The sequence below is a fragment of the Prinia subflava genome, chromosome 3 (genome assembly GCF_021018805.1).
Source record: "Prinia subflava isolate CZ2003 ecotype Zambia chromosome 3, Cam_Psub_1.2, whole genome shotgun sequence".
Lineage (NCBI taxonomy): Eukaryota > Metazoa > Chordata > Aves > Passeriformes > Cisticolidae > Prinia > Prinia subflava.
This window is the reverse complement of record NC_086249.1, coordinates 64,583,578-64,609,569: the sequence shown is the minus strand read 5'-3', so window position 1 is coordinate 64,609,569 and position 25,992 is coordinate 64,583,578. Positions and strand designations below refer to the sequence as shown.

The following is a 25,992-nucleotide window of genomic DNA, read 5'->3' as shown; positions in this document are numbered from 1 at the left end:
TGTTATCAGAAGGCATCCACACCCCTCCCCCTCTAGTTACAAGAGATAAAGAAAAAAAATAAACCATCCCCCAACTGCTTTTTACAGATGAAATAGAATACACTCTTTTTTTGGTTACATAACCCAAGACAATGAACAGTGTAAATTTCTACAAACTGGGATGGTGAAATCAGTCATTGCCCAGGATGACGAGGGATATGTTTGTGTTTTGGGGAAAAAATATCAAAGACCTTTAAAACTTGATTGTTTGGTGGTTTTGGGTAGCCACTTTGGTTCAGCTGTCATAAGTTGCCCAATAAGACCAGATGCTGATATATATAGATGAGCTATCAATCTCAAAGTCCTCTAAAAATGTCCTCTACAGAGAGTTGGGAAAAATCAGGAAGTTTTGCCAGATAAAATACTGAATTGCTCAGATGAAGATGAAGGAAGCACCTGAGGAAATTATAAGAATAAAAGGATTTAAATGCTTTCCTATCACTCTAATCATCCTTTCTTGACTTCATTTAGGACTTGTACATTTATACTTAAAATTTTAGCCTTGTTGTCACTAACTTTTCTTTGTCTTAACAATTGTTCCTGATATTGCAAAGTTATTGGATTCTCTAGTTCTCAAGTTCAGTATATTCACACAATCATTCACAGTGCACATTTCAGATCTAAACCCTGATGACTAGTCATCTTAAGAAAACACAGGAAGCTCTGTATTTTCCATTTCCCAAAGACTCTCATGTTCATGTTCATTTCCAGCAGACTCTACTAACTGAAAGATGTGCTTATTAAATACTCTCTCTTATGGGTTATGACTTTTGTAGTAATTATTAATGCTACACCAAAGCACAGAACAGGAATTACAGTCATGACTGGGGACTGGTGTTAAAATGTACATCTGTCTTCCTGTATATTTCAAAATGTGGAGATTGCATTGCAGTCTTCTTCAGCACAGCCCCTAACTATAACACATTTAAGTAGAAGTTTCTTTTCTAGTTTTTCTACTTTCAACTGTTATTCAGCTAATGAGTTTTAGACACTTCTAGACATTTGCATCTCTTTTTTTTTCATGTACTTGCCTCATTATTTTCCCTTATGACCTCCAGAATTCATTCATCTTAACAAAAGTAAGTCTGCAGTTGTGAGATTGTACTACCTCCTCAGAAGTAGGGACCACTCCCAATATTTGTGCTTTGGCTCACTCACTTTTTCACAGTTATGTGAGATTTGCATCTAGAAGTTCTATATATTCAACCAGACCTTTATTTCTGTCTTACGTGTGGCTCCTGGTTATATGCCCTTCTTCCAGTCAAATCATTATAACTTCCTATAATTACTGATCTAATTCAGCAGGTTTCTAATCACGGATTTTCTTTTCATGGATTTGCATTTGATGAGGGAAGATGCATTACAGTTATTCTCTCTATTAGCTAATGTTCACTTAAATATTCTCTAGGTTAAAAAAAAAAAAAAAAGTTAAAAGTAGGTGATGATGATATGGCCTTTTAGGACATCCTTGTTATTTTGCAGCCTGAGGGGCGACACAGTCTACAGAGGGCAGGTGTAAGGCAGATACGAGTTCAGTGACAGTGCAGGTGTGAGATGATTACAAAAACCTGACATCAGTGAGGCTGGTATCATACCCAAAGAGGATGAGTTTATAAAGTTACAGCTAATACAGACTTCAGGGCTGGAGCTGACCCACCTCTTCTCTGAAAAATGAGAAGAATAACTGCAGATCTACTCAGAGCTCAGGCAGCACTTCGTCAGCAAAGGGTTATATGTGAATAAGTTATCTCCTGCCACAGTGGATGTATCTTGGATATACTCATGACATTGTGAAGTGACTGCTCCCTGGCCCTCTACTCCCTAGGGTCTGTAAAGCAAAAGCTCTTTAAGATACACTAAAGACTTTTTTGCTGTTTTGGCTTTCTGGTGAACATATCTGGAAATATCTTGTGCTTGTACAGGATTTGACTCATGACATCTGAGAGTATTCTTCCTACCCAAGGAAGGAAAAGCTGTGATCAAAACAATTCTGACCTCTGCGCCATACATGATGTCTCAAATGTATCCTGATAAGAAGAATCCTGGAGATAATAAATTCCAAGGCCAGCTAGCCTGACCTCTTGTGCAGAGCAGGTCATAAGATTTTATTCTGCAACTCTTTCAAACACCATAAAATTACATTGGTGCTGAGCTCTTCTATGAAAGTTTAAATCTTTTGAAGTCACTGTCACAAACTATGCATTTTCCAGGTGAAGTTAGCACAACTGACAGGGAAGGAGAGGATGTGAACTCTGACCATTGGATGTGACAGGGCTGAGGTTGGAGTGGGGTCTAACTTCACTGTAGCACAATATGAAGAATAGCAAAGCAAAAGACTGCTATTATGCTGGCATCTGATTTTGCATTCTTTTTGTTTGTTTCTACCTAGCACTCATTGTATGTAATTTGAAAATTTTTCATTGCTGTCCTGAGCAGGTCCATTGCTTTGATGGAACTACTCGTCTCAAATGGAAGGCTTACACTTTCTTTATTTTTATTTTTTAGTGTATCAATCCTGTTTCCTCATCCTGTACTAAATAATACATAGAAATGGATTCTGAACCAGTATAAAAACATGAATACATAGAGTGCTTGTTTTTCTTAAATGTGAAAAAATGCCCAGATTTATTTAATGGGCAGCTCATTTCTCAGTACAGGCCAAAAGCAAGTAGGAATAAAATATGAACATATTCTCCATGTAAGAGAAAAGCATGACTGAGAAGTAAACTAAATTGGAGGTAAAGAAACTTTGAATCTTCTAAGGTTTTGCCCTATCCACTTTCAAGACCTTAAAATTAAGACTGTGGAAACTATCAATCAAGTTTTGAACTATTTCTCTCAACACAAGTTCTCCTTCATGTAACATATTTGGTAAATTCCTTTTTTCACTGGTGGAACTGAGAGGCATACATGAACAGTTTTTTAATTGAGTCTATTTAATTAAGATTTTAATCCTAATGCTATATAACAATAATACAGGTAATTTATCAGTTACTGTTGCAAACTTGATTATGTTCTTAACTGTCTCAATCAACATAATTTCAGGAAATTAGAAAAGAGTTACAAGCCAACTAAAAAATGCACATTGTTCTTATTATACTGCTGAATAAAAAAAAAAATCTTCTGGCTTGAAGGTCAAATTTACCTTCATGACCATTTTCCATAGAAATTTTCATTTCTTACTGTCTTCTCTTTGGTTATCTCTAAATCCAAGTGGTTGTGTACTTGTAGTTACACTTCCACAACTGCAAATAAACCCTCAATGCTATTGAAGTACAAAATTAATAGATAAGTGGAATTATTTATGACTTTTTTACTGATGACAGTTGGTGAGTATTTTAGATGTACCTCAGTTTTTTCACAACTTCTGCCCTATTAACATAACTAAGTAGGTCACAGTACATGTGCATGCAGATGCATACATATCCTTTTTATCTCTCTTCAGAATTCTTTTAACTTATTACCATGAAAATGAAAGCTATAATCAGAACTTTTTAATATTTCCTATGAGGAAGAAAACAAGTGCAAAATTGATACAATTGACATGCATCTCAATGTAAAAGAAGAAAAAGTATGAAACAGGATGGGTAAGCAAAACTACACTTGTAGTTATACTACTATAAAATTGGTCTAATTCTGTGCCTTTTAGAGAACACAGCTTGAAATCACTGAAGAATTCTTAAAGAAAAATATTTTTCCTTTATTGTTTCCTTACTGGAGACATTTGCTACTCATATATTATCTTGCATAATAGGATTATTAGTTGGTGCTCTCTACTTTCAGTTTGGTATCATAAAGAATAATTAAATGGAGCAGAAAGTCTAAACCTCTACAATAGAGAAAATCAGCTTTAATATCCAATTCTCTTTCTGATGCAATTCATTATGCAAGTCACAACTACAAGTGCTTCACAGGAAAAGGAAAAAAATTGTGGGTATTCTTATGTCTCCTCTCTTGGATTCTTTGAGTAAGTTCTCTCTTTCTGTCCTGCTGTTGCATCTACCCTGTTTTCTCTTCTAGTCCCCCAATATATGTTTGTCTTCAGAACACATCAAATCTGCAGTTAGAAGTAAGATTTTATTTCTAAATATACGCTTTTCTGAAAACTGAAGGTAGAAGTCTGAATTTGATAAAGACAAAGATGCTTTGTTTTTAGAAATTTCTGCCTACCTTGTAACAACACCATGGAAAGATATAAAGCAGCTCAGATCAAGAGGTAATATAGTGACATTGCTGCAACTGTTTGTGCAGGGCTACCAACACTGTGAGGTGGGTACTGTAAATCCAAATGGGGAAAAACATACCTACAGTACTTTCTGTACCCGGTGTGGTTAGGCACGGAAATGTGCTGAATTGCTGCCAGCAGGTTTTTTGGCTTTGGCAGGGTCAGAGATACACACATCTGTAAGCATGCACGGGGAAAACCGGATTCTGAGGATTATTTTAGCAGGGGTCATTATATTGAGAAGTAGGATGTATAAGTTAATCAACAGAAAATATTAAAAAGGAGAACAATTTCCTCAGGCTTTTCCACAATGAAGCAGCACAACAGGGGATTGTGCAATGGAAGATTAAGATGTCCATATCTGGAGTTCAGAAAATTGCTTTTAAGTCTATTTTGACTGATTTGGAGTAGATTCTTGAATTCCAACTCCAGCTTTCTAAAACTGCTTCCTCTTTGCTGGGCTATGGGATGTTTTGAGGCAGCATATTCCTCATGGATGAATTTATTCCACTTCATACAAAATAGTGGTATCTGGGGAATATGATTTAAATTCTTCTGTGCTTCAGCTGATCTTTGTCGACTCAAGCGCATACTACAAGGCTGCAGAATGAGTCTTTTGTTTCCTTTTTGTTTTTCTTCTTGTATGACTCTCTCCTCACTCCTTTCAGAAGGGATTTTCTGCCTTAAAATATGCTGTATTTGTAGGCTGAAGATGTTCTATATCTTCTCAGGTCTAGCTGAGAATTAAACTTCTGAATGCTGTCATAGACCCAGCTGTCTTCCCTGGCTGCATTTTGGAGGAAGCTCAGTGCAATGGAAAGGGTCTCACTGTCCATGGCCAGTCATTATTGAGTCAAAAATTGACCCTTGGCCTTATAAATTGTGTAATGCTGATTGCCTCCAGGCCAGAGAGGCCCTCTATGTTGCAGATTCTTCCTTAAGGGGGTGAATTGGGATGGCACAAAACACATCCAGGGAATAGATACAGGGTCAGTTTCTGTGCCGAAGGGCTCAGTGCTTGAGCTGGCTCCCTGGTCCTTATGTACCAATGTCTTGGGTTGAAAAATGTAACCAAAAATGTGTATTCTATTTTCATCTGTTGAAACTGGTTGGGAGATATTGTTCTTTATCTCTTGTAACTCTAGGGGGGGGAGAGGGCAGATGCCTCCTGTTAATAGGACACCTGATAACACCAGATAAGGCAGTGCCTTCTTATCTCTTCCTCCTCCCATCCTCCTCTGAGGAGGAGACATCACCTGTGAATGGGCCATTTAAGGCCTCTCACATGACTGATAACATCACCTCATTCCATTGTGAGATGCTCCACCCAGTGGGAGGAGCCAAAGCCTTTTCTCCCTGGGATAAAACCAGACATCCCAAACTCCAAGGGAGCCTGTTTCCACTGAATTCCCAGAAGAAGAGTGGACCCTTTCTTGAGGATCATCTCTACTTCAACACATCTGTCACTCTGGGAGGACTTACTTTGGGCTGCTTCCAACACCCTGACCAACAGGGTGTCAGGTTTGCATTCTGACTCTGTCAGTGGTCCTTGCACTATTGCATTTATCTTATTTTATTTTTACTTTTCTTGTTGTTTCTTCTCTCTCCATTAAATTGTCTTTCTGACTTAGAGTCTCACTGGTTTTGCTTTCAAACCAGTACAGCCAAGTAGCACAGATGTCCCTGCAGTGGCCCTCTCTTTGTGCCTCCCAGCTGCTTGAGGCAGAGCAGGTAAGACAGTGTGTTGTTTGTAGCTCCCTGTAGGACACAGCTGTGAAACGCTCTTGATGGCCCTGAACAGGATGTTGCCTGGGGATTTGTGGGCATCTCTGGAAGCAGAGGCTCAGCTGCCAGCCTACCTGCTTTGCAGAAGCTGTTTGCATAAGTAATTCAGGAGCCCTGAGGATGCCTGGCAGCTGAGGCAGGCTCCTGAGGACCTACTTTTTAGACCTAGGCAACTACTGACACACAAATGGCACTTAGGTGGTTTTATGAGCCCCAGCAAACATTTCACATTATTGAGGTCTGAGGCTAGTAAAGAGTTTTACATGGGATTTAAGCCAATACTAAGAAATCCCAAGAGCTGCCAAAATATTTTGAACGTAAGCTACCTAGGATTCTATTTAAAATGCCACCTTAATGTGAATTGTTATTAGCAAGGAAGAAATAATTTTATTACTCTATTGTAAATCACACATATTTGTTTGTTCTTTGTAAGAGCAAAAGTTCTGAGAAAAAAAAATCTGCTTCACACACAAGTCTTAGGCTGAAGTGGGTGCAAGGTATCCATTTGAGTCTAATTACCCAACTAGGCTGAGCACAGCCAGTCCAACAAAAACCCAGCTGTAGTTTTTAATTGCCTTAAATGAGCTCCTAAATAACTATGTGGAGTTAAACCACAGCACAGAGAACACAATATAAGTGCATAGAAATTCTGAACACCCAGGGCTCTGGAGTGCTCTATTAAACTTTCCTTGATTATTCAATACAACAGACGTGTGCAAATTAAAGGCTTTCATGCTACAGCAGGCTACGACCTCATTCTCAGGTTTCAATATTGCAATGTAACTTAATTAAGATATTCCCCATACAAAGCATAACCCTAGAGGTAACTTTTGTTCCAAATACCTCATATAGGTATCTCTCCTGCTGCTAAGTGAATGGCTCCTGGTGAAGCAAATAAATATTATTCTGGCATAGACTCACTTTTTTGTATACACAGAAGAGAGAAAGGAACGGTATGAAATCATTAAAATGTTTAAATTACCATGCTGAAATACAGTTGCTAAATGGACTCATTCTTATTGCATTCAGACTGTAAAGTGCCTAAAATAGTTTGTGAAAAACCCATACTAATTCCTGATTCTGTGATAGATGCTCAGTTTGAATAGGCACAAATTGTGTGTAAACTTGCAAGTGTAATATTTTTGCCCTTTTTAGGTCTGTGATACCAAACCAGTAAAATCAATTTGCAGTAGAAAGAACACCTTCATTGCAAGATGTTTATCGGTTCATATGGTGTCATGAAATGTTGGTGTTTTTCATAACTGTGAAGTACACTGGAGTCACTGCATGAAAGGTCTTTTAAATTCAATGAGGCATTAATTATATGGACAGAATGCCAAACACATGGGAAATGGTTGTTTGAATATGCTGGTTTTGTCCTTTATACTTGTTGTAGTTGAGAACCACTAAAAATTCTTTAAACGCTCTTTTTAAATTGCACTATTAAAATGGAAATCTTAGACAACAGAATAATTTGACCTCAGTACTAAGTTACACTTCATACCAAAAATCTTTTTATACATTTGGAACAAGTTGTGCCTTTCTAAATGTTTAAATTAAGAGCCAAATTATATTGCTAATAATGATGTAAACAGTGTACTGTTGCTTTGCTTTGAAAAGTTTCTTTTCTCCAAGTAATAATTAGTGAATTCAATAACTGAAAGCAAAATATATCTTAATTTTATTATGCTGTTTGTTCGACCACATTCGCCTGAGCAGACTGAGAAAGCCATGTCACTCTAAAGTGACAGTTTTGCCTCAGTTATTAGACAAATTTATCTGCTGCTTTGTATTATTCACACCTCTTTTTTTGACATTTCCCTGACTTCTATTATCTTATCATTGTGTTTTATTTTCTATTCAAAAGGCAACATTAGAAGCTGATTAGAAGCTGGTTTGATACCATTTTTTTGACTCCACATTAGTCAGTTCTATTTTTTTCAGAATGAAACTTTCAATACCATTTCAGGAAATTAAAAAACAAGAGTTCAACATCCACACAAGAATCATTTCCTTTGTCCCAATATTTTCTTCTCTGTAGTATATAAGCCTAAATCACCCCGAGGCATCGAAAAGCCATGCTTTGTAATCTCTGAATTTTAGGTATATAAGAACTGCATTAGATCTTGGTATCAACACTGAAGATAGAAATCTCATTTCAGCAGGCTAAGACTCCAAATGGATATTTTACTTCTGAACATGCATGCTTAGTGTATTCTCTAAAAAGATTAGTATTTTTCCTCTCAAATTAATTAAAATACAATAGATTCTAATTGCATAAAAATAAATAAACAAATGACAATTTCAGATACAGTTTTCTGATAGTTCTCTTAAATTTGTGGACTTTGTGAACAATGTGAAAATTATGGCCAGCTCATAGCAAACTCAGTAAATGGTTGTGGTCCCACCTGAAGCACTTTGTAGCAACCAATGGACTCAACAGCTGATGTCTGTACTTTCTCACTTAATGTTTGGGTGTTGGTCATGTTTTCACAGAACAGCACCGGGCTTTTCTCAGTCTGTGTATCCTGCCAGTCAGTTCACAAGCTTTTTAAAAGCCAATGAAGCAGCAACACTGAAGGCAGAAGAGAATTAGATTAGGAAAAGGGGAAAACAAAAAATATAATTTTGCATCAGGTACAGATAAGGTTGAGGTAGATATTTTATCTCATGTGTATTTTTCATCATCATATTTCACATATATTTGAGAGTGGGTTTTGACATATCTCTGTAATCTATAATACATTATCTACAGTGTAACTTCTAGATATAGACATAAATCTACAGAAGTGGGAAATCTTTCTCTTCAGCTTGCTGTCAGATTCTTTGGTGGTAGGGTATTCAATCAGGAATATAAAAGTGCCTCTTCACTCAAGTTGTGTGTGAAATGACATTTGCAAAAATTCAAAGCTAAATCTAAAAAATCTGACCTTAGGTCTGTTGGACATTTGTATGTGTATAATGTCAGCATTGGTCATTAGAAAACATCTCTAAAATTACCCTGATAAAAATGTGAATCATCCTTATGAATTTAGTGCTGTGAAATGTTAGAGTGTAAATAAAATTCTTCTAAATATTTCACCAATTGGAAAATAAATAATGTAAAATACCTGATCATTAAAATGTCTTCTGGAAGGACAGACAATATTAAGTGAGTTATTTTATTGTTAGATCTTGATAGGATCAGAAAGAATGAGGGAGGAAAGCACATTCATTTAGTCAACAGATGATTCTTCAGAAGAATTTTTTGTTTCCTCCACTGTCTGATTTTTTTTTTTTAACAATTGCAGTTGAAAAGCATTATTTAATGTTTAGTAACTCTAGCAAATGACTATGCAATAACCACCTAACTGATGTTTAAAACCAATGCACAATTATTTTTATTGTGCAATTTTACAGTATATGAAACTGCTAATGAAAGTATTATCACTAGCTTCCAGTTTTTAAATGAGCTAGTAGCAGTGCAGTATTTTCAGGAAAGCAAATGAAAATCAAGCATTCTTTGTTAAAAGAGAACTAATATGGAAGTATTATTAAGGAACATCTGTTCTCTTACCATTTTCATCTGCCCCAGTTACAAGTATCATCATTTTTAATTGCTAAACACTTGCCTTTTATTATATTTGATAGCAATTCTAAATTTCATTTAATTTCCAGTCTCTTATCTAATTTTGAAAATATTTTACTTCGATAATGCACCTTTACATGGTTTATTACCTTAATTCTTCTATTTAATCTTGAGAAACTTAAAAATGATTATGGGATTAATTGTGCAGGGAAGTAATATTTCTCCCTTTTAGTGTAAATCAGATACCTGCTCTCCAGTCTCTCTGGGAAGAAGAGGTGTCCTGAGAATTAATAGTTTCTAGTGCCAAACATAGATTAGGATGAAGATACAATCCTGCTTCTCAAGGTACTGCCACTGACTACTTACTATCACTGTTGAACTCATTAAATGTCTGAGCATTGCAAATACAAACAAGCAATAAAATTGAGCTAAGGCAACCCATTCTTTCAATAAAGAGCAACGGGGAAATAGTATATGTGACACCTTGGTCTCACTTGTTTTGAGCATTTATGTCACATACTAACCCATGAAGTAATATTTGGCTTCTGTATTAAAACCCATGACATAGGACACAAATTTGGTATTCCAAATTAGGTGATTTGACAAGACTGCTTCTCTAGTGTAAATAATCCTCTTTGGTATGTGTGGAAAAAAAAAAGCCGATAAGTTACTTCCTCAAAACAACAAACACTTAGGTCTTCCTTACTCATACCTGGGATCAGGATCTTGGAAAATGTCATAGTCATTCTTAGAATCACAGAATAGATTGAGTTGGAAGAGCATGTTTTAAATGCCATCTAGTCCACCCACTCTTGTACTTGACGAAGCCATGCTGTATGTCTGGAGTCACCTCCCTGTTCTCCATTTGCCTTAGCACAGCTTCTGGGAGGATCTGCTCCAGGATCCTCCCAGACACAGAGGTGAGGCTGACAGGTCAGTAGTTCCCAAGGTGCTACTTTCTACCCTTTTTAAAGATGGGTACAAGTCTGGCCCATCCCAGATACCTGACACAGGAAATCTTTCAGTCAGCAGATACAGTGTGTCTAGGGGTAAAGTTTCAATTCTAATCTCATTATTATTATATACTCTGAAGAATGAAAACTAGTTTCTATTTTTTTTTAAGTGTAGAAAGTTTGTCTCTATGGGATGTGTGTACATCCACATATTTATGTATGGGAGAATTCTACAGAAATAGAAGTAGCAGGGCCTTTTATTTTGTCTCAATAGTGCAAATATTATGCAGTAATGCAGTTATTTTCAGTAATGCAATTGTTTATTTTGTATCAGTACATGCAATTATTAAACGTGAAGATTCGCACATCAAAATTTCTCAAACTGAAAAAGGTTAAATATTAATATCTCTCTTCAGGTAAAAGACTGTTGGACCTCCTGTTACTATTTTCATGACTGTTTAAATTTAAAGCTCAGTGAGAAATGCTCATGGGCTACAATCACAAACATGCTGCTTTTAGCGCTGTTTGCTTTTTATGTTCTTATTGATACCTCTGACATTCCTGCACATAAACAACCTGCATAACACGATTATGCATTTCTATAGTTGTTTGCATTTTTAGGTCTCAAAGTGTTTTATCAAAGGAATTTGGCAGAATTTTCATACTATGCATGCAAAAGGTAAGGTGAAGGAATGTCAGCATTTTTGCTCTCTCAGCTAAGACAAATGAAAAAACTGGCAGCAGAATTGCCTCTCAAAGCTGAATCATTTGCAGTTCTCATTGCAGTTATGAGTCTTCCAGTGTCAGCTCTAGGCATAAACATAGAAAACACTGGCTGAGAGTACCACATTCTGGGAATGGCCTGGGTGAGCCTGTGTCAGGCTACTTGGACACACATCTTTGCCACCCCACAGTGGATACTGGAGAGCTGCACCCGTAGTTATAAGCCATGACAGCCATAGATCCTACAGGGCTCAGCCCCTGGACCTGCAGAACATAAAGCTGCTCAGGTGTAGCCACAGAGTTACAGTGAAATCAGGAGTCCACCTACTTAAGGTCAGTATTGTGACTGAATTTATTTATATTCTACTTTGCTAAATTTCCAAATGAATGCACAGAGTGTTTGTGCCTTTTCTGCCACAGAATATCTGGTTTTGAGCTCTACATTTTCTTCGTTGCTGCTGTTATTTTTGTTCAGTTACAGATTTAATTAGGCAAGCCCAAATCCAAAGGCAGACCTTCATTAATTGAAAGTTCAGTCTCAGTGTTTCCAATAAAAAGCTTGACACCAACTCTAATGATCTTCAGCAGTCTTTAATTCCTTACAGAGGTACATCTTTCCTGTTTTTCTGTCTTTCTGTTTCAGATGTTAATGGCAATTTCATTATTAATAACAAGGAAATTGGAAGTCTTTAATGTGATGGTTATGCAAGGCAGTTTGAGATTTTATCAGAGCTAACATTGGCAAATCTTAGCTCTAATAGCCTGTGGCTCCTCTGAAAATACTTTGATTTGTTTGTTTCTCTTTCTGTGGCTTGTACTGTTATCTAACTGCCAGTGGTGTGAATGAGAGCTCTCTACAGATAAGTATTGCTAGAGCCAGATGACATATCTTTATCACTCTCCTTCTCTAAAACAGAGTGACAAATTCAGATGTTTGGATGTTTTCACATTTTTAGATATTGCAACGTGATGACTATATGGTTCAACACTTTAATTTGCTAAGTGCTTACTTACTTGAACACACTAATGAACTTGTAAAGAATATTAAATTTGTCTGTTTCAATGAAAAAGGTGATAAATAAGCCCCCAACAAACTGAGTACTGTGTCAGCCATCTTACCCTGTGGGATGTGGGTTTTGTTCTGAAAAAATTAATTGACCATCTTTAGAAATGCCTAAATATATAAGTAAGTATATTTAGTTATCTTAAAATTGTCAGTAAATCATATTAGATATTTTTTGTAATTTCTACCAACCTAGTTCCATTTAATTAAGAACTTTTTGAATTTTATATGGGATTCTTTCCAGGAAGAAGAGGAGGGGAAGGGTGAGAGGGGGAATTAGGAGGGGAGACGATTAGGAGGTGGGAAATGGAATAACGATAAATTCATCTTAATACATTTTTTCACTCCTACTTCTAATAAAGTTTGGCTTTGAAAAAGTATTCTTTGAAAAAGAGCACAGTGTTAACTGTGATTAATGCTCACCAGTAGGTCTAGCTAAATTTTTGGGACTGAAAAAATGGAGAAATCTAATGAAGAATTGATGCTGTTGATAAATGTACCTGTGACTCAGAAGTGCTATAACAGATTGACTTAAGATAATTGGGAAATTAATTTTACCCTCTGCTGTGTTCTAAGTGAAAAGGAACCCTTCTCTTCTTCCAGGAAAAGTTTACTACCTGCTGTCTTTTAACATGGTGATTATGTCTGGGCAGGTTTTTCTCTGCTGTTAATCTATGTCTTGAAAAGTTTGATGCCAGTGTGTAAATATTAAATTTTCAGACTAGGAGTCTAATAATTTAACCGGTTCACCTGGGGAAAGACTGTGAAAGGTAGTGCTTATTTCAGCAGATGAGGATATTGTGTCTGTTTTTACATAACCGTGTAGCAGCTAACTGAAGGCTACTTCTTCCCGATCTTAGATTTGACCTGCATTTCTCCAGGTTGCACAAGATTTTCCATTCCTAAAGGTTGTGGCACAAATATTTTCAGAAGAAACAGGAGGATTAATGCTGGTGGCAATAAACTGTCTTATGTTATGAAGAAATTGTATAAATTTTTCTATGAAGTATTTAAATTTATATTGCTGTAGGGTCTTTAGTTTAGCCTGATAGCACAAGACTGTGACAAAGTCAATGCTAACTTTCTACTGTTTGGAAAACTCTAGACATGCAGAACACAGCATGGGAGCTTCACACTGGATAGATCTCTAGCCATCAAATTCATAGAGATGACTACTATGAAGAATTTTTTTTTTTTGTTTTCCGGCCAAACCCTGTAAGTTGTGTGGACAATGAAAAGAGTGGTACCTATTATATTGTCAGAGTTTTAAGTGTCCTTAGAGTGAAAATATACTTTTATGTACATTAAAACCTTCATGCAGCCTAAAATCATTGTCACTATTTTGATTTAATCAAACTGGGTTGGATTTGCATGGCCATGGGTTTGGTAGTGGGAGGGCTATAGGGGTGGCTCCTGTGAGAAGCTGCCAGAAGCTTCCTCAGTGTCCAGCAGAGTGAGTCCCTGGTGGCTCCAAAGATAGACCCACTGAAGGCCAAGGCTGTGACAATCAGAAATGATGGTAATGCCTCTGTAGTATCAAAACAGAAAGTGAGGGGACAGTTCTAATTGCAGCCAGAGAATAGCGGAGTGAGAATATGTGAAAAGAACAGCTCTGCAGACATCAAGCTCCGTGCAGAAGGAAGAGCAGGAGGTGCTGCGGGTGCCAGAGCTCAGATTCCCCTGCAGTCTGCAGCATTGACCATGGTGAAGCAGCTGTGCCCCTTCAGCCCACGGAAATGCATCACAGGGATGCAGAGATACCCCTGTAGCCTGTGAAAGTGCCTGTGCTGAGGCTGGTGGATACCTGGAGGAGGCTGTGACCCCATGGGAGATCCATGGAGAGAGGAGCCCTGCCCCCACGCTGGAGCAACCTGTCTTTGGAGGACTGCATCTAGTGGAAGAGTGAGTGATCCACACTGCAGGAATTTTGGGAGAACTGTGGCCAATGGGATGGACCCATATTCTGCTTGTGAGATGGAGCCACATCAGAGAAGTGCATGGAGAACTGTCTCCTGCAGGAGGGACCTCATGGTGCAGCAGGGGAACGACTGCTCTCTCTGAGCAGCAGGAGATGCCTCAGGTGATAAACTGACCATCACCCTCACTCCCTGTCTGCCTGCACCTCTGGGGTACAAGGAAGAAGGGAAGGGTGGGGGTAAGGTGTTTTTTAAGGGCATATTTTACTTCTCATTATTCCGCTCTGATTTTTTTAAGTAAGAAATTACTTTCATATCCCTACGCAGAGGCTGTTTTGACCATGATGGTATTTGATGAGCAATCTCTCTCTGTCCTTATCTCAACACATGAACCTGTGGTGGTGTGGATGGTTGGACTTTCCCCATTTCAGTATGTTAAACCTCAGTTGGACTCCACAAAGAAAGTTGGGACAGTGTAAGCAGGAACAAGCAGGTGCTGTGAAGGACTGTGACAAGGAAAAGAAGGACAGACGAGGGAGAGGATTTAAAGAGAGAGACTTAAGGAAGAAGGAGAGGGTGCTAAAAGAAGGATATAGGAAAGAGGGTTTTGAGGCAGAGAGAAGTTGAAAGATATATGGGTGGTTTACCAAGTGGGAAGGATTTAGATATGTGGAAAAGATGAAAGGCTGGTGGGTCCTATATTGTATGTTCTGCACAATGTTGTATGTTCTGTACACCCCCCCTTAATTGAAATTCATAAGTTCCCCTTGGTCACATGTTACCTTTTCCCCTCTTCCCGCCACTGTGTTATCCCTCCCCTATCCCCTAACTGGTTCAAGGCTTGCAACCCTTCCCCTTATCTCCCAAGTGTCAAGGTTCCATTGGTTGCCGCAAAGAGGGACTCCCATTTCTCCTCCCCTACCCCGAAAGCATATAAGCTGGTGCATTTCTTTGTTCGGTATCCAGTTCAGCCTGGTTCCACTTCGGTCTGGACAGTGCTCTGTTGGATTAAAGTTGTGGTTTCTCTGGCTGGCTGGATCCTCCTTTCTCGCTTTTAGCGCGTCGCTTCAGTTATCCTACTGCCGTTCAGGTCTCTCCCAGGGTCAAGAACCCACAGGGCTGACCCCTTCGTTCCGCTGAGGGGCGGCTCGGATTCCGCTTGCTCCGGTGCCTGGGCTGGCTCGGGGTGAAGCCAAGGGGCTTAGTAGCGGCACCGCGACAGGTGGCTGGCACCCCAGATGGGACCCTGAGGAGAAGCCTTGAGTTTCCGTGGAGGCTCTTGTCTTCCCTCTTTGTGGTCCCCGGAAGGATTGGCGGTGCTCGCACCAGGCGCGAGCACCGAAGAGTTTCAGATCCAGGGCGGTCCCACCGCTGCGAGTCGAGCAGCCTCTTCGGAGGAGCGCTCCTCGCAGATCCAGGAGGCAGCTTCGTCGGCAGCACTCCCGGCGAAGTCTTCTGTGCGCTGAGGGTTCCCCAAGACCGCAGGTAAGTACCCTCCGTCGGGGGCACGCGATCAGGACCCCCTCTCCAAGCCACGGGGGAGGGCTCCGAGGAGAAGTCTGCGCAGGACCGGGGGGTTAACGCTTTCGTTTTCGCTCCCGGTTTGGTCGTGCCCAGGCGGTTTTTAGTTCTTTTCGTTCGGGTTTGTTTCGTTTGAGTGCTCCTGCCAGCTCTCGAGGGAGGCTCGGAGCTGGGGGAGAGTCGGGTTTTTGGGGACGTTGCGCGTGCCGCGCGCCGGGAGGATCGGTGGCTTTAGCGAGTGCAGGGTTGCCCGGTTTTTAAGTTGCGGCAGTTACGGTTTTCTGTTTGAGATTTAGTTGGTCCGGTCTTGGGTGAGGGTGGTTTTTCAACACCGGCGAGATGGGTGCCTCGCTTTCGACCACCCAGAAAGGAGTTTATTATGTTCTTGTTAGGGTTTTGGAGGAGAACAAGGTTCAGTTCTCCCGCGGTTCGTTAAAACGGCTGGTGCGGTGGCTTTCCGTGCAGTTCAGTAACACGTCTGAGGAGCTTGTAAGGAACCCCCGTTACTGGGAGGCGATCGAAAAAAAGGCGGCCAATTCGGATAAATGTCCCCAAGATTTTATGTTTTTGATTGTCAAATTTAAAACGATCGCTAACAGCTCTCCCCTGCATGAAAAGCCAACGCGACCGCCCGCCCCAGTTTCCCGTTCCCCTTCTCCCAATCCCCGTGTTCCTCGGAAGGGAATTCTGAGGAGAGCCGCAGACCCTAGGTCTGCCAGCCCAGGCTCTCACCAGAACTCCCGGTCCCCCAGCCTCAGCAGTCTTGTCCGGACTGCTGAGGAATCCTCGGGTCGCCCTGGACAAGCGACCCGGGGACGCAGCCCTTCCCCTGTCTCCCCACGTTATAGACCGAAAGTTAGATTTAATCTTGCTGCGTCACAGGAGCCACAAGATGGCGCCTGCGACACACAAGATGGCGCCCGTTCGCGCCGTTCTCCTACCCCTCCCCCGCGTCCCCCTCCCCCGAAATCCAATCCCTTCCTTGACCCAACCCCTTCATGCCCGCCCAACCCCTTTTATCTGCCCAACCCATTTTACCCCTTGGTCCCTCCCACACCCGCCCCCTCTGTTCCCTCCCTTGCTCCACCCATGGCTCCTCCCACATACCCGATGTTTCCTCCCTTTGTGGCCGCCCAAACCCCGCCTTCGGTCCCTCCCTTTTCCCACGCTGACACTCCTCCCACTCCTGCCCCCTGGCCCGCCCTAGGGGCGGAGCCAGGCACTTCTCCCCACCCCGGAAGGAGGCCATCTTGGAATGGTAGTTCCCACGCTGCCTCTTCCGGTTCCCACGGTAGGGAACCGGAAGACAACAGCGATGGAAACCAGGAAGTGCATCTCTCAGCTGCACCTGTCACCTACCGAAGGGCTCGCGGGGGTGGCGACCCTAAACCGAATTGGCAGCCATTTTCACAAACTATAATTCGAGATTTATGTAAGGCACACAAAGAATTTGGGAGAGAGAGCCCGTACTTCCGCGGCCTCCTTCAGGCAGACCTAGCAGCTGCGACAACCCTTCCTGCAGACTTAAAGCAATTATTTTCTTGCCTGATGACACCGGCTGAATTTGAATTATGGCTTGCTGCATTTAGGCAAGCCCTGCGGGAAGAGCTGCCGAACCTGCCACTCCCAGCAATTGATGAGGGAGGTAATCCCCTTACTGTTGAATTGCTGGGAGGAGAAGGTTCCTTCGAGTCCCCTCAAATTCAGGCACTGCTCATTCCACCAGCAGTTTTGCCTAGGGTGCGAGACCTGGCCTGCAAAGCCTTTTTCACGATGCAGCCTCGTGCACCCCTGCCGCCATTCACCCAGATTAGGCAAGGGGACACAGAATCATTTGTAGATTTCGTGGACAAGATGACTAGAGCTTTAGAAATACAAGTAACGGACGGGCTTGCCCGTAAGAGAATTTTGGAGGAGATTGTTTTTGCTAATGCGAATAATGTGTGCAAACAAGCGATTTTAAGTCTCCCTCCAGAACCCCCACGGACTCTACAGGTGATGCTGCAAGTTTGCCAGCAAAAGGTCCCTTTCCTGCTTCAACATATGACCACCGCAAGCAAGCAGGGAACTCGGCAGGTGCATGCTGCGGAAGATGCGACTCTTCGTCGCCCACAGGCTCGCAAGCTGGCAGCGTCGAACCCAGCCAGAGCACGGGTCGAGTGCTACCTCTGCCATGAAAAAGGGCACTTTGTGAGCCAATGCCCGCATAACTTGCTGGCAAAGCCTCGGCCGCAGCAGGAGGACTCCGAACACAATTCAAAAAACTAGGGGGGGAGTGCGGGCCCACCCGGCATGATGACCCCAACAGGGTGGGCAGTGCAGAAGAGAAGGCAGTCAACGCCTTCGGGGGTCACTGGACCAAGACAACTATCTCGGACTGGCATTTCCTTTACCCTTCCCAGGAGGGAACTTTCCCGGACTTGACGTTAACACCATTTTGTAAACCTTACAGGTTGAGGCTCACTCACAGTGCGCACCTCAGAGATACCAGCTGGTACCCAGTTCGCGTGGATTGCGAAGACCTTCTGGACTGGCCGTTTCAAAGGAAAGGTAAGTTCATTGTTGTTGGGGACTGTAAATACACTCCGCAAGACATTGAGGTATACCCGGGGACCTATAAGGGTGACCCCAGGTTCCTCAATGTCTGGCTGCGTTCCACTCATCCCCCAGCTTTCCACCCAAAGGGACAAATAGTGGCCCAGGCAATTCCACACACCAGGCCAGATCAATATCAGGTTTACCCTGAGGAAAGGCCACTTTCAGTCAACGCAGTGCATCGGATCACAGAAGAAAAACCTATAATACAATGTACGATGTCCATTGGGGATGAGTCCGTTAATAAAGGTCTTCTTTTTGACACAGGAGCGGATGTCACGGTCATTCCCACCCGGGAGTGGCCGTCACATTGGGCCTTGGAGGACGCGCCGGCGAATATCTCCGGAGTAGGGGGTTTTCAATCGGCTAAGAGATCAGCGCGCATGGTGAAATTCACGGGGCCGAAAGGGCAATTGGCATATACGCGCCCTTTCGTTTGCAAATATGAACGGCCCCTGCTTGGTAGGGAGCTCATGTCCCAATGGGGGGTCACAATTAGTATCCCAGACCCCCCTCAGGTTTTTTGCCTAGCGGTCACTGAGGAGCGCCCAATCCTCAAACTGAATTGGAAAACGGATAATCCAGTGTGGGTTGACCAGTGGCCGCTATCCAAGGAGAAATTAAAGGCGCTCGAGGAGCTCGTGGAGGAGCAGTTACAGAAGGGTAATATCGTGGAAACGAATTCCCCCTGGAACTCGCCCGTCTTCGTCATTCGAAAGAGTGACGGAAGGCGCTGGCGCCTCCTTCACGACCTTCGACAAATTAATAACGTTATAGAGGACATGGGATCCCTCCAACCAGGAATGCCATCCCCTGCCATGCTGCCCCGAAATTGGAATCTGGCAGTTATTGATCTGAAGGATTGCTTCTTCCAAATTCCCCTACATCCGGATGACGCACCGCGTTTTGCCTTCTCGGTGCCTACCATCAACCGAGCGGCCCCAAGGAAGAGGTATCACTGGAGGGCTCTTCCCCAAGGTATGAAGAACTCCCCGGTGATGTGCCAGCTGTACGTCTCTTCCTTGCTGCGTCCTGTGCGCGCAGCCGCGGAGGAGGTTATCATCCACCATTACATGGATGATATCCTCATTTGCGCCCCAACAACAAGCGAACTGGATAGAGTCCTCACACGCGTAACAGATTTGTTAGTTGCTGCAGGGTTTGAGCTGCAAGCAGAGAAAATTCAGCGGATGCCACCCTGGAAATACCTGGGGCTGGAAATCGGACGGCGGACCATTGTTCCCCAAAAATTGGCTATCCGGACATCAGTCCGGACCCTTGCGGATGTCCATCGACTCTGCGGAGAGTTGAATTGGGTGAGGCCCTGGCTGGGTCTCTCCACGGAGGATCTAGCACCCCTCTTCGATTTATTGAAGGGGGGAGATGAGCTTAGCTCTCCCAGGGCGCTCACCGCGGAGGCAAGGAAAGCACTGGAGAAGGTACAACAGGCGTTGTCATCACGCCAGGCGCACAGATGTGACCCCGGCTTACCCTTTCGGTTCGTGGTGCTGGGTAAGCTCCCGCATCTTTTTGGGGTCATTTTTCAGTGGGATTCGAACACCACACAGCATGACACCAAGGGCCACGGGGGGAGAGATCCACTGCTGATCATAGAGTGGGTCTTTCTTAGCCACCACCGGCCCAAGAGACTTACGAGGCCACAAGAAATCATGGCTGAGCTGATCCGCAAGGCACGTACGCGCCTTTGCGAGTTGGCCGGTTGTGACTTTGAGTGCATCCATCTCCCCATCAAATTATCCTCGGGCCAGATCACCAAACCCATGTTGGAAACTCTGCTTCAAAATAATGAAGCTCTACAATTCGCTCTGGACTCTTTTACGGGCCAAATTTCAATTCATCGGCCGGCCCACAAATTGTTCAATCTGGATGGAAATTTTGAATTGGCATTGAGGAGTGTCCGAAGTGTAAAACCACTCCAGGCCTTGACCGTTTTTACAGACGCGTCCGGGGCTTCTCACAGGTCAGTGATGACCTGGGAGGATCCCGAAACTCAGCAGTGGGACAGTGATGTTGAAATCGTTGAGGGTTCGCCTCAAGTCGCTGAGTTGGCCGCAGTCGTCAGGGCATTAGAGAGATTTCCCGGACCGCTAAACATAGTTACCGACTCTGCCTATGTTACAGGGGTAGTGTCCAGAGCTGATCAGGCAGTATTACAGCAGGTTTCCAACGACGCGCTTTATGCGCAGCTCTCGAAGCTTATAAAGCTTGTGTCCCACCGAGAGCACCCCTTCTACGTGATGCACACAAGGTCGCACACCGATTTGCCAGGGTTTGTTGCAGAGGGCAACAGGAGAGCAGATGCTCTCGCTGCTCCTGTGACAAAGACCCCACTGCCTGACATATTTCAACAGGCACAGCTCAGCCATGCTTTGTTCCATCAGAATGCACCAGCCCTGGTCCGCCGATTTCGTATCACCCGGCAACAGGCCAGGGCGATTGTGGCTTCGTGCCCATCGTGTCAATCCCACTCCGTGCCGACCATGCACGCCGGAGTCAATCCCAGAGGGCTGGGAAGTTGTGAAATCTGGCAGACCGACGTCACCCATGTGGCGGCGTTCGGGAGGCTCCGGTACGTGCATGTGTCCGTTGATACCTTCTCGGGTGTAGTCTATGCCTCCGCACACGCAGGGGAGAAGGCCTCCCACGTCATCCAACACCTCATTCAGGCCTTCTCTTTCATGGGCATCCCCAAGGAAATTAAAACAGATAATGGCCCTGCGTATACTTCCAGGGAGCTTGCAGATTTCCTGCAGCAATGGGGAGTTGAGCATAAAACGGGCATCCCTCACTCCCCCACGGGTCAGGCCATTGTTGAAAGGACCCATCAGAACGTCAAACGGGTCCTTCAACAGCAAAGACCAGTCCTGAAGGTTGAAACTCCATCAATCAGATTGGCAAGGGCACTTTATGTGTTAAATTTCCTAAATTGTTCTTATGAAAAACCAGATCCGCCCGTTGTGCGGCATTTCAATAGCAACCGCGACTGGGACCTGAGTGAGCAGCATCCGCCGGTGACCGTAAGGTTTCCCGAAACAGGGAAAGTGGAGGGTCCACTGACGCTTTTGACGTGGGGGCGCGGGTACGCCTGCGTCTCCACTGATGCCGGGCCGAAGTGGATACCCTCCAGATGGGTAAAGCCTTATATCGAAAGAAAAACAAAAGTCCGAGATAACGAAAAGCCTCAAGTCGCCTCCGCGGCTCTCCGCCGCAAAAGGCGTGAGTCCAGTGACTCAGAGGAAGAGGAGGAGCAGTCAGAAGGCTGGGAGGACCCCTTTTTCTGTGATTTCCCACTTTGTAACGATTTGTTTTTCTGAGTTTCTGTTTAGATCCGTCCAACCATGAGCGCCAAGACTGCCATCAGTTCAGCCGTCCTCTTCGCCAGTCTCCTGACCATCGCCCAGGCGTGGCTCGTCCCCCAGCCACAACAGAACGTCTGGGCTGTTTTGGCCAAATCACTGGGCCAAGACCACATATGTCTCAACCAAGCGAGTGCCGCGAATCCCATGGCATCCTGCCTCGTGGGGATCCCATTTAAAGATCGTGAGATGCCCAAGATGCTTCTAGGTTATGCTCAAAAACTTAGACAAGAAGCTGCTAAAATGGAGCATAACCTAAAGCATGCCCATTACATCGTCGCGTGGTACAATTATATTAAAAGTCTTCCAAAGTTAGAAAACGAGCCTCAGGAGCTGGAGCTTCTAGGTTCCGCCAGAGCCGAATCTTGTTTTCATATCCGCAACGACCACGTCCAGCGTCACCACCGTCATTTTGTCTCCTCCAAAGCCCATTTTAATACTCATTGGTGTAACGCTGTGTCCTTTAGTTATCCTCCAATCCCTCCCCAAAAATCAGCCCAAGTCTTTGCCCATCCCCGCCAGCTTCCTAGGGGAACATTCTTGATTTGCGGAGACCACGCATGGGCAGGTATCCCCTCTCACCTCTCCGGAGGCCCGTGCACCTTTGGGACCCTCGGATTGTTTTCACCCAACAAATCACAAATTTTGGATTGGGTTACACAGAATTCTACAAATGGTGCACATATATTGGCACACTCTAGAAAGAAGAGAGAAGACTACTCTCTCAAAAAATTGGCAGACAATTGCGATGAGGAAATTATCCATTGGAGCAGATCTAAAGGCATCGCAATCACAGTATTTGCGCCGTGGGTCGCCATTGCTAAGACCCTCGGAGAATTAGGCCATTTGGAATGTTGGGTAGCTAAGCAATCCCGTTTAACTTCTAGGGCCCTATCAAACCTCCTGAAAGATGAGGAAATTACGAGGCAGGCAACCCTCCAGAATCGTGCAGCCATCGATTACCTCCTGCTCCTCCACGGTCACTCGTGTGAGGAGTTTGAGGGGCTCTGCTGCTTTAATTTGACATCTAGGGCCAAGGGGACTCGCGAGGCACTCAAACAAATGGAAAACATGATAGGAGACATCAAGCAAGAATACGGGGACTGGCTCAGTAATTTGTTCAAGGGATGGGGGATCTCGGGTTGGACGGGATCGATTCTTAGAACTGTTCTGTTAATTGTTTTTGTGCTTTTTGTTGCTATTGCCAGCCTTGGACTAATGAAAAAGATGTTGCAGAATTTGATTTCTTCCTCCACATCACCACTCAAAGCTGAAGTCCACCGAGTAGCCGTTGAAGTAGGCCCAGAAGTGTTCAAGGAGGAGGAGGAAAGCTTCGTTGATGAGGACGAGCAGGCTGAACAGCTTGAAATCATCGTGGAAGAAGTGCGCAGCTTTCCTCGAGAACAATGGCCTACTCAACAGCAGTGGTTTGCAGAATCATACCCACGTTCTGAATACCTGGTGGACCCCCCTCAATTCGGATATCTGAGATAGGACTCACAGGGTCAAAAATAAAAGAAAAGGGGGAGATGTGGTGGTGTGGATGGTTGGACTTTCCCCATTTCAGTATGTTAAACCTCAGTTGGACTCCACAAAGAAAGTTGGGACAGTGTAAGCAGGAACAAGCAGGTGCTGTGAAGGACTGTGACAAGGAAAAGAAGGACAGACGAGGGAGAGGATTTAAAGAGAGAGACTTAAGGAAGAAGGAGAGGGTGCTAAAAGAAGGATATAGGAAAGAGGGTTTTGAGGCAGAGAGAAGTTGAAAGATATATGGGTGGTTTACCAAGTGGGAAGGATTTAGATATGTGGAAAAGATGAAAGGCTGGTGGGTCCTATATTGTATGTTCTGCACAATGTTGTATGTTCTGTACACCCCCCCTTAATTGAAATTCATAAGTTCCCCTTGGTCACATGTTACCTTTTCCCCTCTTCCCGCCACTGTGTTATCCCTCCCCTATCCCCTAACTGGTTCAAGGCTTGCAACCCTTCCCCTTATCTCCCAAGTGTCAAGGTTCCATTGGTTGCCGCAAAGAGGGACTCCCATTTCTCCTCCCCTACCCCGAAAGCATATAAGCTGGTGCATTTCTTTGTTCGGTATCCAGTTCAGCCTGGTTCCACTTCGGTCTGGACAGTGCTCTGTTGGATTAAAGTTGTGGTTTCTCTGGCTGGCTGGATCCTCCTTTCTCGCTTTTAGCGCGTCGCTTCAGTTATCCTACTGCCGTTCAGGTCTCTCCCAGGGTCAAGAACCCACAGGGCTGACCCCTTCGTTCCGCTGAGGGGCGGCTCGGATTCCGCTTGCTCCGGTGCCTGGGCTGGCTCGGGGTGAAGCCAAGGGGCTTAGTAGCGGCACCGCGACATGAACCCTTTGTTAAATTTTCTCTCCTCTGTCCGGCTGCAGAGGGGAGTCAGTAAGTGGCTTTTGTGGGTGCCTGGCATCTGGCCAGCATCAACTCAGGACACAAATTTATAGTGTTTAAAACAGCAAGAAAAAGAATGTCTTAAGGTCAGTAGAAAATAGGATTTGGAATCCATTGCAGCTGTTCTCCTTATCCAAATAGTGTGTACCAATCAATGTCATATACCAAACCACAAAACAGCTTCTGATCCAGAAATAGAAATGGAAATCCTACAGTTCTGCACGTGTAGCCTGTCTGGGAGCCTCGCAGGCTCCGCTCCACTGGCAGGACTGTGAATGGTGTACACAGGTATGCAGAGACTTCTCTTCATCAAGGACAAACAGTGTTTTTTTCCTCAGGTTGTGAACTAAAATAAAAACTAACCTTTACTGGGCTCACCTGGGTTGACCTCAGCACTGGAATTTCAGTATTCTTTGATCCTTTTCTAACATTCTCCTGAATGTTAAGAAATATAGGATGAGGCTATGCATTGTCTTGCAAGAGCAAGTAGTGGTCCCAGCTGACAATAGCTCATTTGTATATTAAAAGAAAGAGTGGGGAAAGACTGAACTAAATCCCATTTTTTTGCCTAGATCCTTTATATCTTGAGATCCAATGATCACCTAGAAAACCAAAAAGAGCTATTTCTCTGATTTTTTTTAAAAAATCTTATTCAATACTTACCTACCTTTAAGAACAAATTAGCAGTCCTGTTTACACAAGGATAATGTACTGAAACAAATATATGAGAAGGTGTGGGTAGTCCTTCATTTAAATGCCACCAACATTTCCTTAAAGTTCAAATAGTCTTTCTTCTTATCTTTAGATTGCCTTATAAAGTGTATAACTAACTTCAGAAATTTCAAATTGTATTGCCCTATAGGGATAATGATAACTTTCAAAACTCACAGAGTGGCCCTCTACAAAAATCAGCTCTTTACCATTATTGTGCCATTTTTATTTTATTATGCCAACTCCTTTCTGACTTATTCTTTGGAGACTCTCTAAAATGGTTATATTTGAAATGGATGAAATCAAACCCCAGAAACACAATACCAAAGCCCCAAAAGCATTTGAATAATATGAAAAAATGAATTATTAAGTAAAGATACAGTAAAGACAGTTATTGCCTGAGAATGTAATTCAGCAGAAGAGAAATAAAATTATATTCAAATTACGATTTACAAAGAAGTTTCCTGTTATTTTACATATGAACTGTAGTTTCAGAGTAAGAAGTTATAGAGTCTGATAAGAAAAAGACTCAATGAATAATTAAATATATTATTAATTATTTTTGAATAAAAGTTGGATGCGCTCTCTCTTCAGTTGTTTTAAATACATGTTATATTACTGTTTGCTGTCAGGAATGCACTGTATAGGTCCATAGAGGCTTCTTTGATCCTGTTTGGGAAAGAGTTGCCATGTGGAATTTTTGCTGTTGAAGTAGTATTTTTGCAGCAATGTTTATTTGAAGAAATTCAATTAGTAGCCACGGGAGGCTGATTACATGACAGAAAGTTCCTTCTTTGCTCTTACCTGTTTTTGTTCCTTCTTTGCTCTTACCTAAAATCTTTGCCTCACACAATCTTCTTAAATATTTTTTTTTAATATATTGCTGTCTTTTCCATGTAAAAGTAAGTTATGTGGGACCAAAATCTTGTCTTGTACAGCCTCAGGGGGCATTAAGCTAGAGCGAGTCAAAAAAAGAATGCTTCATCGTTGTCTTGCTGCTTATGAAGTCATTTGCATGAGTGCAAAGTAGTCAGAAAATGCTGCTGTTCTTATCAGCAATGCAGAGAAATAAGAAGGGGCAGCTGCAGCTGTGCTATTA

The 25,992-nt window shown here is 43.0% G+C and overlaps 1 protein-coding gene across 1 annotated transcript; it reads left to right on the top strand.

Annotated features, from left to right (window-relative positions):
- The first annotated feature begins 17,686 nt into the window (after nt 1-17,686).
- LOC134548017 (uncharacterized) lies at nt 17,687-24,119 on the top strand. The gene is made up of 2 exons (XM_063392299.1): nt 17,687-18,343; nt 21,736-24,119. The coding sequence occupies exon 2, from the start codon at nt 21,748-21,750 to the stop codon at nt 23,257-23,259; it is 1,512 nt and encodes a 503-aa protein (XP_063248369.1). The 5' UTR covers nt 17,687-18,343; nt 21,736-21,747; the 3' UTR covers nt 23,260-24,119.
- Nucleotides 24,120-25,992: the final 1,873 nt, after the last annotated feature.

Coding starts and splice junctions, on each gene's coding strand:
- LOC134548017 (XM_063392299.1), top strand. CDS start 21,748: ATGAGCGCCAAGACTGCCATCAGTTCAGCCGTCCTCTTCGCCAGTCTC.